Genomic DNA, 14636 nt, shown 5'->3' with positions numbered 1-14636 from the left:
ATAACAGTGTAACTGGAATCTCTATATTTCTAAACTGTATAAATTCTTGTAAATTTCTTCTGTCTGAACAGAATAAAATAATTGGCACTCCCTCCCCGCACCAAAAAGACTTGTACACATAATAAATACTGGAGTGGGTGTGGAGAAAAGGGAACCCTCCTACACTGTTGGTGGAAATGTAAATTGGTGCAGCCTCTATGGAAAACAGTATGGAGCTTCCTTAAAAAACTAAAAAAAGAGTTGCCATATGATCCAGCAATCCCACTCCTTGGCATATATCCAGACAAAACTCTAATTCAGAAAGATACATGTACCCCAATGTTCATAGCAGCACTATTTACAAGAGCTAGGACATGGAAGCAACCTAAATGTCCACTGACAGATGAATGGATAAAGAAGATGTGGTACATATATACAATGGAATATTACTCAGCCATTAAGAAGAAAGAAATAATGCCATTTGTAGCAACAGGGATGGACCTAGAGATTTTCATACTAAGTGAGGTAAGTGAGAGAAAGACAAATATCATACGATATCACTTATATATGGAATCTAAAATATTGTACAAATGAACTTATTTCCAAAACAGAAATAAACTCAGACATAGAAAACAAACTTATGGTTACCCAAGGGGGAAAGGGGATAAGCGGAGGGATAAAGTAGGAGTTTGGGATTAGCAGATACAAACTATTATATATAAAGCAAACAACAAGGTCCTACTGTATAGCACAGAGAAATATTCAATATCTTGTAATAAACCCTAATGGAAAAGAATATAAAAAAGAATATATATGTATAACTGAGTCACTTTGCTGTACACCAGAAACTAACACAACATTGTAAATAGATTTACTTAAATAAAAATTTTAAAAATTTAAAAGTTAAATAAAAAAAGAACTCCTACAAATCATCAACTAAAAGACAACTCAATTTAAAAATGGGCAAGGGACTTCCCTGGTGGCACAGTGGTGGTTAAGAATCTGTCTGCCAATGCAGGGGACGTGAGTTTGAGCCCTGGTCCGGGAAGACCCCACATGCTGCGGAGCAACTAAGCCCGTGTGCCACAACTACTGAGCCTGCACTCTAGAGCCCATGAGGCACAACTACTGAGCCCATGTGCCACAACTACTGAAGCTCGTGAACCTAGAACCCGTGCTCCGCAGCAAGACAAGCCACTGCAATGAGAAGCCTGTGCACTGCAACGAAGAGTAGCCCCCACTCGCCACAACTAGAGAAAGCCTGCACACAGCAACAAAGACCCAACGCAGCCAAAAATAAAAATTATTAAAAAAAAAGGGCAAAGACTTGAATAAACATTTTTTTCAAAGAAGATCTACAAAGGCAACAAGCACAAGAACCTGATAAGGAAAGACTTTAGAAAAATCTGACTTTGAATATAATGGATTTTAAGGGAAAATGTGAATGAATCCTTAGCCTGAAATGGAAACTTTCATCAAATAACAAGCTTTAAAAAAAAAATTATGGGAGACTGGGGAAGATGGCGGAAGAGTAAGACGCGGAGGTCACCTTCCTCCCCACAGATACACCAGAAATACATCTACACGTGGAACAACTCCTACAGAACACCCACTGAAGGCTGGCAGAAGACCTCAGACCTCCCAAAAGGCAAGAAACTCCCCACGTACATGGGTAGGGCAAAAGAAAAAACAGAGACAAAAGAATAGGGACGGCACCTGCACCAGTGGGAGGGAGCTGTGAAGGAGGAAAAGTTTCCACACACTAGGAAGCCCCTTCGCGGGCGGAGACTGCGGGGGGGCGGAGGGGGGAGCTTCGGTGCCGCGGAGGAGTGCACAGCAACGGGTGCGGAGGGCAAAGCGGGGAGATTCCTGCACAGAGGATCGGTGCCGGCACCCACCAGCCCGAGAGGCTTGTCTGCTCACCCGCCGGGGCGGGCGGGGCTGCGAGCTGAGGCCGGAGCGCAGGGAGAGGACTGGGGTTGGCGGCTTGAACATAGCCTGAAGGGGTTAGTGCACCACAGCTAGCCGGGAGGGAGTCCGGGGAAAAGCCTGCACCCGCCGAAGAGGCAGGAGACTTTTCCTTCCCTCTTTGTTTACTGGGGCGTGAGGAGAGGGGTTTAAGAACGCTGCTTAAAGGAACTCCAGAGACGGGCGCGAGCCGCGGCTGAAAGCGCGGAATCCAGAGACGGGCGCAAGCCGCGGCTAAAAGCGCGGACCCCAGAGGCGGGCGGGAGACGTTAAGGCTGCTGCTGCCGCCACCGAGGGGCCTGTGTGCGAGCACAGGTCACTCTCCACACCCCTCTTCCGCGGAGCCTGTGCAGCCCGCCACTGCCAGGTTCCCGGGATCCAGGGACAACTTCCCCGGGACAGCGCACAGCGCGCCTCAGGCTGGTGCAAAGTCACGCCGGCCTTTGCCACCGCAGGCCCGCCCCGCACTCTGTGCCCCTCCGTCCCCGCCGGCCTGAGTGCGCCAGAGCCCCCAATCAGCGGCTCTTTTAACCCCATCCTGTCTGAGCAAAAAACAGACGCCCTCCAGCGATCTACACGCAGTGGCAGGGCCAAATCCAAAGCTTAGCCCTGGGAGCTGTGAGAACAAAGAAGAGAAAGGGAAATCTCTCCCAGCAGCCTCAGAAGCAGCGGATTAAAGCTCCACAATCAACTTGATATACCCTGCATCTGTGGAATACCTGAATAGACAACCAATCATCCCAAATTAAGGAAGTGGACTTTAGGAGCAAGATCTATGATTTTTTCCCCTTTCCTCTTTTTGTGAATGCGTATGTGTATGCTTCTGTGTGAGATCTTGTCTGTATAGTCTTGCTTCCACCATTTGTCCTAGGGTTCTATCCGTCCATGTTTTTTTTTAATTTTTTTTCTTAATAATTAATTTTAATAACAATATTATACTTTACCTTCTTTCTTTCTTTCTTTCTTTCCGTCCTTCCTTCCCTCCTTTAGACAACGAATCATCCCAAATTGAGGAGGTGGTCTCTGACAGCAAGATTTAGGATTTTTTCCCCATTTACCTCTTTTAGTGAGGGTGTATGTGTATGCTTCTGTGTAAGATTTTGTCTGTATAGCTTTGCTTCCAACATTTGTCCTAAGGTTCTTTCCGTCCCTTTTTTTTTTCTAAATAAGAATTTTTTAATTCAATAACTTTATTATACTTTATTTTATTTTTACTGTATCTTCTTTCTTTCTGTCTTTTTTCCTTCTTTCCCTCCTTCCTTCCTTCCTCCCTCCCTCCCTCCCTCCTTTCTTTCCTTCTTGCCTTCTTTCCTTCTTTGCTTCTTTCTTTCTTTCTTCCTTCCTTCCTACCCTCCTTTCCTTCTTTCTTTCCTCATACTTCTACTAATTCCCTCTACTTTTTCTCCCTTTTATCCTGAGCCGTGTGGATGAAAAGCTTTTGGTGCTCCAGCCAGGAGGCAGGGCTCTGCCTCTGAGGTAGGAGAGCCAACTTCAGGACACTGATCAACAAGAGACCTCCCAGCTCCACATAATATCAAATGGCGAAAATCTCCCAGAGACCTCCATCTTAACACCAGCACCCAGCTTCACTCAACGACCAGCAAGCCACAGTGCTGGAAAACCTATGCCAAACAACTAGCAAAACAGGAACACAACCCCACCCATTAGCAGAGAGGCTGCCTAAAATCATAATAAGGCCACAGACACCCCAAAACACACCACCAGACGTGAACCTGCCCACTAGAGAGACAAGATCCAGCCTCATCCACCACAACACAGGCACTAGTCCCCTCCACCAGGAAGCCTACACAACCCACTGAACCAACCTTAGCCACTGGAGACAGACATCAAAAACAGGAGGAACTACGAACCTGCAGCCTGCAAAAAGGAGACCCCAAACACAGTAAGATAAGCAAAATGAGAAGACAGAAAAACACACAGCAGATAAAGGAGCAAGATAAAAATGCACCAGACCTAACAAATGAAGAGGAAATAGGCAGTCTACCTGAAAGAGAATTCAGAATAATGATAGTAAGGTTGATCCGAATCTTGGAGATAGAATGGACAATAGATTGGACAAAATGCAAGAATCAGTTAACAAGGACCTAGAAGAACTAAAGATGAAACAAGCAACGATGAACAACACAATAAATGAAATTAAAAGTACTCTAGATGGGATCAATAGCAGAATAACTGAGGCAGAAGAACGGATAAGTGACCTGGAAGATAAAATAGTGGAAATAACTACTGCAGAGCAGAATAAAGAAAAAAGAATGAAAAGAACTGAGGACACTCTCAGAGACCTCTGGGACAACATTAAACGCACCAACATTCGAATTATAGGGGTTCCAGAAGAAGAAGAGAAAAAGAAAGGGACTGAGAAAATATTTGAAGAGATTATAGTTGAAAACTTCCCTAACATGGGAAAGGAAATAGTTAATCAAGTCCAGGAGGCACAGAGAGTCCCATACAAGATGAATACAAGGAGAAATACGCCAAGACACATATTAATCAAACTGTCAAAAATTAAATACAAAGAAAGCATATTAAAAGCAGCAAGGGAAAAACAACAAATAACACATAAGGGAATCCCCATAAGGTTAACAGCTGATCTCTCAGCAGAAACCCTACAAGCCAGAAGGGAGTGGCAGGACATACTGAAAGTGATGAAGGAGAAAAACCTGCAGCCAAGACTACTCTACCCAGCAAGGATCTCATTCAGATTTGATGGAGAAATTAAAACCTTTACAGACAAGCAAAAGCTGAGAGAGTTCAGCACCACCAAACCAGCTTTACAACAAATGCTAAAGGATCTTTTCTAGGCAGGAAACACAAGAGAAGGAAAAGACCTATAATAACGAACCCAAAACAATTTAGAAAATGGGAATAGGAACATACATATCGATAATTACCTTAAATGTAAATGGACTAAATGCTCCCACCAAAAGACACAGATTAGCTGAATGGATACAAAAACAAGACCCTTATATATGCTGTCTACAAGAGACCCACTTCAGACCTAGAGACACATACAGACTGAAAGTAAGGGGATGGAAAAAGATATTCCATGCAAATGGAAGCCAAAAGAAAGCTGGAGTAGCAATTCTCATATCAGACAAAATAGACTTTAAAATAAGGACTATTAAAAGAGACAAAGAAGGACACTACATAATGATCAAGGGATCGATCCAAGAAGAACATATAACAATTGTAAATATTTATGCACCCAACATAGGAGCACCTCAATACATAAGGCAAATACTAACAGCCATAAAAGGGGAAATCGACAGTAACACATTCATAGTAGGGGACTTAAACACCCCACTTTCACCCATGGACAGATCATCCAAAATGAAAATAAATAAGGAAACACAAGCTTTAAATGATACATTAAACAAGATGGACTTAATTGATATTTATAGGACACTCCATCCAAAAACAACAGAATACACATTTTTCTCAAGTGCTCATGGAACATTCTCCAGGATAGATCATATCTTAGGTCACAAATCAAGCCTTGGCAAATTTAAGAAAATTGAAATTGTATCAAGTATCTTTTCTGACCACAACGCCATGAGACTAGATATCAATTACAGGAAAAGATCTGTAAAAAATACAAACACATGGAGGCTAAACAATACACTACTTAATAATGAAGATATCACTGAAGAAATCAAAGAGGAAATCAAAAAATACCTAGAAACAAATGACAATGGAGACACAACGACCCAAAACCTGTGGGATGCAGCAAAAGCAGTTCTAAGGGGGAAGTTTATAGCAATACAAGCCCACCTTAAGAAGCAGGAAACATCTCGAATAAACAACCTAACCTTGCACCTCAAGCAATTAGAGAAAGAAGAACAAAAAACCCCCAAAGCTAGCAGAAGGAAAGAAATCATAAAAATCAGATCAGAAATAAATGAAAAAGAAATGAAGGAAACAATAGCAAAGATCAATAAAACTAAAAGCTGGTTCTTTGAGAAGATAAACAAAATAGATAAACCACTAGCCAGACTCATCAAGAAAAAAAGGGAGAAGACTCAAATCAATAGAATTAGAAATGAAAAAGGAGAGGTAACAACTGACACTGCAGAGATAAAAAGAGATCATGAGAGATTACTACAAGCAACTCTATGCCAATAAAATGGACAATCTGGAAGAAATGGACAAATTCTTAGAAATGCACAACCTGCCAAGACTGAATCAGGAAGAAATAGAAAATATGAACAGACCAATCACAAGCACTGAAATTGAAACTGTGATTAAAAACCTTCCAACAAACAAAAGCCCAGGACCAGATGGCTTTACAGGCGAATTCTATCAAACATTTAGAGAAGAGCTAACACCTATCCTTCTCAAACTCTTCCAAAATATAGCAGAGGGAGGACCACTCCCAAACTCCTTCTACGAGGCCACCATCACCTTGATACCAAAACCAGACAAGGATGTCACAAAGAAAGAAAACTACAGGCCAATATCACTGATGAACATAGATGCAAAAATCCTCAACAAAATACTAGCAAACAGAATCCAACAGCACATTAAAAGGATCATACACCATGATCAAGTGGGGTTTATTCCAGGAATGCAAGGATTCTTCAATATACGCAAATCTATCAATGTGATAAATCATATTAACAAATTGAAGGAGAAAAACCATATGATCATCTCAATAGATGCAGAGAAAGCTTTTGACAAAATTCAACACCCATTTATGAAAAAAACCCTGCAGAAAGTAGGCATAGAGGGAACTTTCCTCAACATAATAAAGGCCATATATGACAAGCCCACAGCAAACATCATCCTCAATGGTGAAAAACTGAAAGCATTTCCACTAAGATCAGGAACAAGACAAGGTTGCCCACTCTCACCACTATTATTCAACATTGTTTTGGAAGTTTTAGCCACAGCAATCAGAGAAGAAAAGGAAATAAAAGGAATCCAAATCGGAAAAGAAGAAGTAAAGCTGTCACTGTTTGCAGATGACATGATCCTATACATAGAGAACCCTAAAGATGCTACCAGAAAACTACTAGAGCTAATCAATGAATTTGGTAAAGTGGCAGGATACAAAATTAATGCACAGAAATCTCTGGCATTCCTATATACTAATGATGAAAAATCTGAAAGTGAAATCAAGAAAACACTCCCATTTACCATTGCAACAAAAAGAATAAAATATCTAGGAATAAACCTACCTAAGGAGACAAAAGACCTGTATGCAGAAAATTATAAGACACTGATGAAAGAAATTAAAGATGATACAAATAGATGGAGAGATATACCATGTTCTTGGATTGGAAGAATCAACATTGTGAAAATGACTCTACTACCCAAAGCAATCTATAGATTCAATGCAATCCCTATGAAACTACCACTGGCATTTTTCACAGAACTAGAACAAAAAATTTCACAATTTGTATGGAAACACAAAAGACCCCGAATAGCCAAAGCAATCTTGAGAACGAAAGAAGGAACTGGAGGAATCAGGCTCCCTGACTTCAGACTATACTACAAAGCTACAGTTATCAAGACGGTATGGTACTGGCACAAAAACAGAAAGATAGATCAATGGAACAGGATAGAAAGCCCAGAGATAAACCCATGCACATATGGACACCTTATCTTTGATAAAGGTGGCAGTAATGTACAATGGAGAAAGGACAGCCTCTTCAATAAGTGGTGCTGGGAAAACTGGACAGGTACATGTAAAAGTATGAGATTAGATCACTCCCTAACACCATACACAAAAATAAGCTCAAAATGGATTAAAGACCTAAATGTAAGGCCAGAAACTATCAAACTCTTAGAGGAAAACATAGGCAGAACACTCTATGACATAAATCACAGCAAGATCCTTTCTGACCCACCTCCTAGAGTAATGGAAATAAAAACAAAAATAAACAAATGGGACCTAATGAAACTTCAAAGCTTTTGCACAGCAAAGGAAACCATAAACAGGACCAAAAGACAACCCTCAGAATGGGAGAAAATATTTGCAAATGAAGCAACCGACAAAGGATTAATCTCCAAAATTTACAAGCAGCTCATGCAGCTAAATAACAAGAAAACAAACAACCCAATCCAAAAATGGGCAGAAGACCTAAATAGACATTTCTCCAAAGAAGATATACAGACTGCCAACAAACACATGAAAGAATGCTCAACATCATTAATCATTAGAGAAATGCAAATCAAAACTACAATGAGATATCATCTCACACCAGTCAGAATGGCCATCATCAAAAAATCTAGAAACAATAAATGCTGGAGAGGGTGTGGAGAAAAGGGAACACTCTTGCACTGCTGGTGGGAATGTGAATTGGTTCAGCCACTATGGAGAACAGTATGGAGGTTCCTTAAAAAACTACAAATAGAACTACCATATGACCCAGCAATCCCACTACTGGGCATATACCCTGAGAAAACCAAAATTCAAAAAGAGTCATGTACCAAAATGTTCATTGCAGCTCTATTTACAATAGCCCGGAGATGGAAACAACCTAAGTGCCCGTCATCGGATGAATGGATAAAGAAGATGTGGCACATATATACAATGGAATATTACTCAGCCATAAAAAGAAACGAAATTGAGCTGTTTGTAATGAGGTGGATAGACCTAGAGTCTGTCATTCAGAGTGAAGTAAGTCAGAAAGAAAAAGACAAATACCGTATGCTAACACATATATATGGAATTTAAGAAAAAAAATGTCATGAAGAACCTAGGGGTAAAGCAGGAATAAAGACGCAGACCTCCTAGAGAACGGACTTGAGGTTATGGGGAGGGGGAAGGGTGAGTTCTGACAGGGCGACAGAGAGTCATGGGCATATACACACTAACAAACGTAGTAAGGTAGATAGCTAGTGGGAAGCAGCCGCATGGCACAGGGATATTGGCTCGGTGCTTTGTGACAGCCTGGAGGGGTGGGATAGGGAGGGTGGGAGGGAGGGAGACGCAACAGGGAAGACATATGGGAACATATGTTTATGTATGACTAATTCGCTTTGTTATGAAGCAGAAACTAACACACCATTGTGGAGCAATTATACCCCAATAAAGATGTTAAAAAAAAAAATTATGACACGACCTTAAATTTGTAATAATTGCAGTGTAACAATGGTAGTACTAGCACGTTTCCAAGCAAAATCATCAGCTACAATTACAAAATATATTTAATGATCATCATGAAATGCAGAATACCAAAACACTTAAGTTGGGCATGCTAAAGACTGTATCATCAATTGCTCTTCTGTCAATGAAATATTAGAACGTGGAGAAAGTTTCTCAACCATTTCCCACCTGCTGGCCATATTCCACTCAAGGGCTGGATTCTGAGAATTTCTTTCATTCTCTGTTAGCGCCCCTCCTGCGCCACTTTCCTTCTCTGGTTTTAGTTGATCCCACTGCGCAGTACCAATATTGATGGACTGCAGATCTATTTGGTATTGTCTGTCTTCAATTTCTGATCCAGGGTCTCGAAGAATTCCTAAATTCAAGGCTCTCCTGTAAAGGCAGTGAAAAAAAGTGAACCGATAAAATAAGTATTCTATGTTTACTTTTCTTGCTAACATCATGTTATTACCTTTTTTTTTCCTTTGGATTACTGGGTTAATCAAATCTATGAGGCAGGTATTAGAAAGTTACCACATACTAATAACTTGTAAACATACCCAAAACTTAGCACTTAACAGTATCTACCCTATAATGATTTCTTACATTATTCCCAGCACTGCTATTTTTCTAAGTACTTTCACATTTATGATTTAAATCCTTGAGATGTTGTGAGGTCATATTATTATCTCCATTTTTACTAAAGAGAAAATAATGCAGAGAGGTTGAAAGACTTAGTCAAAGTTACTGAGCTACTATGTGGACAAAATTGCAACTTAAATCCAGGGTTTTGCCTCAAAACCCTGTCTTCTTTGCAATGCTAAACACCTGCTAAACACCTACTTTCCCTTCCTCAGCACTCTGATGTCTTGTTAGGAAAGGTGATGAAGGCTTTCTAATCTATTTAACTCCCCTACCTTTTGCCTTTGGTCCTTTATATAACCCATCATCATATAGACTAAATTGTTGACAAGAGTACATTGCTTATTGATGTAGAAACACAGTAAGGATTACTGGTCCATATAGAGTTGGAACTTTGATCTTATTGGACCCAAGGCTAAGCAAATGAATAAAATTATCAGCAGCTTAAAGCTAGATTAGAGGAAGTAAATGGTTAAATGTTTCATGAAGGTTTTAGACTGAAAATAGCAAGGCAGTGTGGTAGGGTGGGAAGAAAAGCATTCAGGATTCAGAAGCCGGATAAGACTAAGTTTGTGTGAGTTTGTAATTTTTTAGTTATGTTGGTTCACAGATGCTTTAAAGTGAGTAATCAAAAGGAAAGTAACATTTGTACCCCATGAAAGTTTCAATCAACACAAAAGTGAAATTACATAGAGGATAAAAACAGTTTTACTAGTATAGATACAATTGCAGTGATTAGAAAAGAAATACAATTAATTATATCAATTGAATACTAATAAAGCTAATTAGTGGAGGGAGAAGGGAGGGAAGCACTGAGTCCTAGTGTGAAAACTACAGAGAAACAGTATGAATGTGATCAAGACTACCTCTTGTCTAAGTAAACAGTGTGGGTCAGACCATGCCCAGAAGCTTGTCAAATACTGATGGAAGGTGGATGACCACTGAGACCCAAGATGGCAGATGTCTGGGCCAGATGCACAGGAATGGAGATGGCATGCATTAGGCCAGGGAAGGTGAGGGCTAAGGCGAATGAATTCAAGTGAAGAGAGGAGCAGGGAGAGGACTGCAAGTGAATGAACAGGCAGCTCAGGTAGGGAAATATCACAAGGTGTTAACGATAAAAAAAAACAAACAAAAAAGAGAACAGGGAAACAAACAGGCATTGGTCAAGAAGTCATAGTGGGAACCAGAGAAACTGAATGAATGGACTCTCATTATTCCTAAGGTAAGAGCTGAACCTGGTTTTTGTTTTCTTTTTTCTAACTTAGAAAATTACAATCTAGGAATGGGCATGCAAGGAAAGGTGGATTGAAGTTTTACATGAACCCAAGAATTGCCTTAAAAAAAGGGCCCATAAGATCGGCCATGAACCCTTTCATTTTGCCTTAGTGAAGGCAAAGAAAAAAGGAGTGAATGGGGGTGCAGGTGAGAGGGAGCAACATTGTGAGTACACCTATTTCGGTCAAATGCTCTCCTTTCATTTGAATATTGGCGTAAACCTGTTAATTCTAAAGGCACAGCTCGAACTTCACTTTCAATGAAGCCTTTCCTGACCACCATTTCTTCAAACTCCCTTCCTCCCAAATCTGTGCTCTTAGGGTCCTTCTGTACTTATAAGTACAAGAATATCACAATGACCTGGCGGTCTTTCTCAATATAGCATACATTTCTTTTTTTTTTTTTTTTTTTGCGGTACGCAGGCCTCTCACTGTTGTGGCTTCTCCCGTTGCGGAGCACAGGCTCCAGACGCGCAGGCCCAGCGGCCATGGCTCATGGGCCCAGACGCTCCACGGCATGTGGGATCCTCCCGAACCGGGGCACGAACCCGTGTCCCCTGCATCAGCAGGCGGACTCTCAACCACTGTGCCACGAGGGAAGCCCCTAGCATACGTTTCTTGAAGTCAGAAACTACATCTCCTAGTAAGCAATCAGTAAATGCTGTTTCAATTCACTGATTTGAACTGACACAAATGTTTACAAATCTCAAGTGGAGAATCTATCTGTCCACAGCAATAAGAACACACAGTCTTTAGACAGTAAACTGCTGCTGCAGGGCCACGTAAACTCTGACATACAGCAAATATCTTTGGCAGTGGGTGGCCTAGCTTATTTCCCTAGATTATTATTCCCCACATAAAAGTTATATTTACTTATTTTAAACTAGCCAATGCTTTCTACAATTTACATAAATTCCCTAAGCCTACTTTTAAAGAAAAAATACTTATAAGAATCCCTTTGAAGGAAGAAAAAGTATGTTTGGAAATAAAATTAGTACTATATTAAAAGACAAACAAAGCAACCTAGCCCAACATTAACATCAGCCTTTCTATTTTTCTTGGCACTTGCAGAAACTGCAAAGTCATAAGATAAAAACCAGAGAAACACCAAATGTCATTAGTTTTCACCTACGCTTGAAATGCCCCATATTTACTCTTGGCCTTAAATCAAGCTATTTTCCTCCTGTCATCTGTCTGTGGAAAACATGACTTTCCACAGTTCTTCTTCTCATGTAAAAATGGGTTGTATATTGAGCAATAGCTTAATACTTCTAAACATGCTAATTTCAAACTTTTAAGTTTTCTAAGAACCAGGGTTTGAGATTTTACACTTTTCTTTCTGTTTGCTTTTGAAATTGAAAAATATACTTGTCATTTTAACCTGATTTGAAAGTTCAGAGAAATGTACAGTATATGGGTATATAAATCCAACTTAAAAGTTAATTGCAAACCATTTAAATCTGAGATGTAGAAAATAGGATAAGCAAAAGACTCATGTGAACTCTGGTCTCAGATTTTTCAATGATCCATGAGCTTGGAGAAATTATTTAACTTCTCTGTTTTGATTATTTCAATATTAAAACTATTATAGAAATAAATAAAATGTATGACTGAAAATTAAACTTTTTTTTTTCTTCTTTTGTTGTACGCGGGCCTCTCACTGTTGTGGCCTCTCCCGTTGCGGAGCACAGGCTCCGGACGCGCAGGCTCAGCGGCCATGGCTCACGGGCCCAGCCGCTCCGCGGCATGTGGGATCTTCCTGGACCGGGGCACGAACCCGTGTCCCCTGCATCGGCAGGCGGACTCTCAACCACTGTGCTACCAGGGAAGCCCGAAAATTAAACTATTCATAAAGAGGTCCATTATAAATTTTATGACCATTCCTGAAGTGCATTATCTTATATGGTTTTGAATGAATAATATATCTAATTGTCAACTAATCATAGATGCATGGCACCATGATAAAACAAAGTCAACTTTTCTAATTATGAAAAAGCTATTAATGAAAACTACAAAGATAAATGCTCTTTAATATTTCCATGATTACCTGTTTCCAAAATATGGCATATCAGAAAGTCAGAGTGAATCTTCTGATTGAAACAAGTAAAATGCTTGCAGACAATTTAAAGCATCTTTTTAAACACATTTCAGAGCTGGCACTAGAGAACAGAAGGTGCAAAGCCACCCCAAAAAAGTGAAATTAGGAACACTAATAAATAAGCACCTGTCAAAGCCAGCTTTTGCTCTTAGGGTTTCTGCTGAATTCTGTAGAGAGTGATTTTCTGATAATCGCACAGGAGGAGATAAAGCTCAAGGCCCACCTAAGGAGATGGATGAATCTATTTATAGGAGACTGCATATAAAGCAGGGGTCACGAAGGGCTACATCAACCTTCAAAGGGTGAATTAAAAACAGCTCTCCTAGGAAGACTTGTGATAGAACAGTTCTGTGTCTTGACTGTGACGGTGGTTACATGAATGTACATATGCGGTGAAACTGCACTAAACTAGACACACATATAGACATATAAATACAAATGATTAAAAATAAAACTGGTGAGGGGAGTCCCTGGTGGTCCAGTGGTTAGGGTTCCATGCTTCCACAGCAGGGGGCACGGGTTCGATCCCTGGTCAGGGAATTAAGATCCTGCATGCCACATGGCATGGCCAAAAAACAAAACAACAACAAAAACCTTGTGAAATCTGAAGGCAATTGTGGATTGTACTGATGTCAATTTCCTGGTTTAGATATTGTCTTATAGTTATGCAAGAAGTTATGCAAGATCTGAAACCATAAAACACCTAGAAGAAAACACAGGGGTGTCTGCTCTATGACACTGGTCTTGGCAATGATTTTTTGGATTTGATACCAAAAGCAAAGGTAACAAAAGCAAAAATAAACAAGTGTGACTATATCAAACTAAAAATCTTCTACTCAGCAAAGGAAACTGCCAACAAAATGAAAAGGCAACCTCTAGAATAAAAATATTTCAACTATATGTCTGATAAGGGGTTATACTCAAAATATAAGAGGAACTAATATAACTCAATAGCAAAAAACAACCCAATTAAGAAAACCAGCAAAGGATCTGAATAGACATTTTTCCAAAGACATGTAATTGGCCAAAAGGTATTGATACATGAAAAGGTGTTCACTAATCATCAGGAAAATGCAAATCAAAACCATAAAGAGACATCACCTCATACCTGTTAGGATATCTATTAGCAATAAGACAAGGGATAATAAATGCAGGGAGGATATGGAAAAAAGGGAACCCTTGTACACTGCTGGTGGGAGTGTAAACTCATACAGCCACTATGTAAAACAGTATGGAGGTTCCTCAAGGAATTAAAAATAGAACCAGCTATGACCCAGCAATCCCACTTCTGGGTATATATCCAAAAGTAATGAAATCATTAATCGCAAAGAGATATCTGTACTCCATGTTCATGGCAGCATTGTTCACAAAAGCCTTTTCCATACCTTGTATGGAAACAACCTAAGTGTCCATCAATGAATAAATGGATCAAGAAAATATGGCATCTGCAGTTGACCCTTGAACAATTTGGGGCTTAGGGGCACCAACCCTCCAAGCAGTTATGAATCCATGTATAAGGTATGGTCAGCCCTCCATATCCACAGTTCCTCCTCCACAGTTC

General features: G+C 40.1%; 1 protein-coding gene across 8 annotated transcripts in view; it reads right to left on the bottom strand.

Annotated features, from left to right (window-relative positions):
• VPS13B (vacuolar protein sorting 13 homolog B) overlaps positions 1-14636 on the bottom strand; it is an 808377-nt gene that overhangs the window by 326047 nt on the left and 467694 nt on the right. For all 8 annotated transcript variants that reach the window (XM_082859134.1, XM_082859132.1, XM_082859133.1 and 5 more), the window contains one exon: positions 9248-9451. In XM_082859134.1, coding sequence (XP_082715260.1) covers positions 9248-9451 — 204 coding nt within the window. The remainder of the gene's footprint in view (positions 1-9247; positions 9452-14636) is intronic.

The sequence above is a fragment of the Leucopleurus acutus genome (genome assembly GCF_964270905.1).
Source record: "Leucopleurus acutus genome assembly, chromosome: 17".
Lineage (NCBI taxonomy): Eukaryota > Metazoa > Chordata > Mammalia > Artiodactyla > Delphinidae > Leucopleurus > Leucopleurus acutus.
The sequence above is the reverse complement of the archived record's forward strand: the minus strand, read 5'-3'. Positions and strand labels throughout refer to the sequence as shown.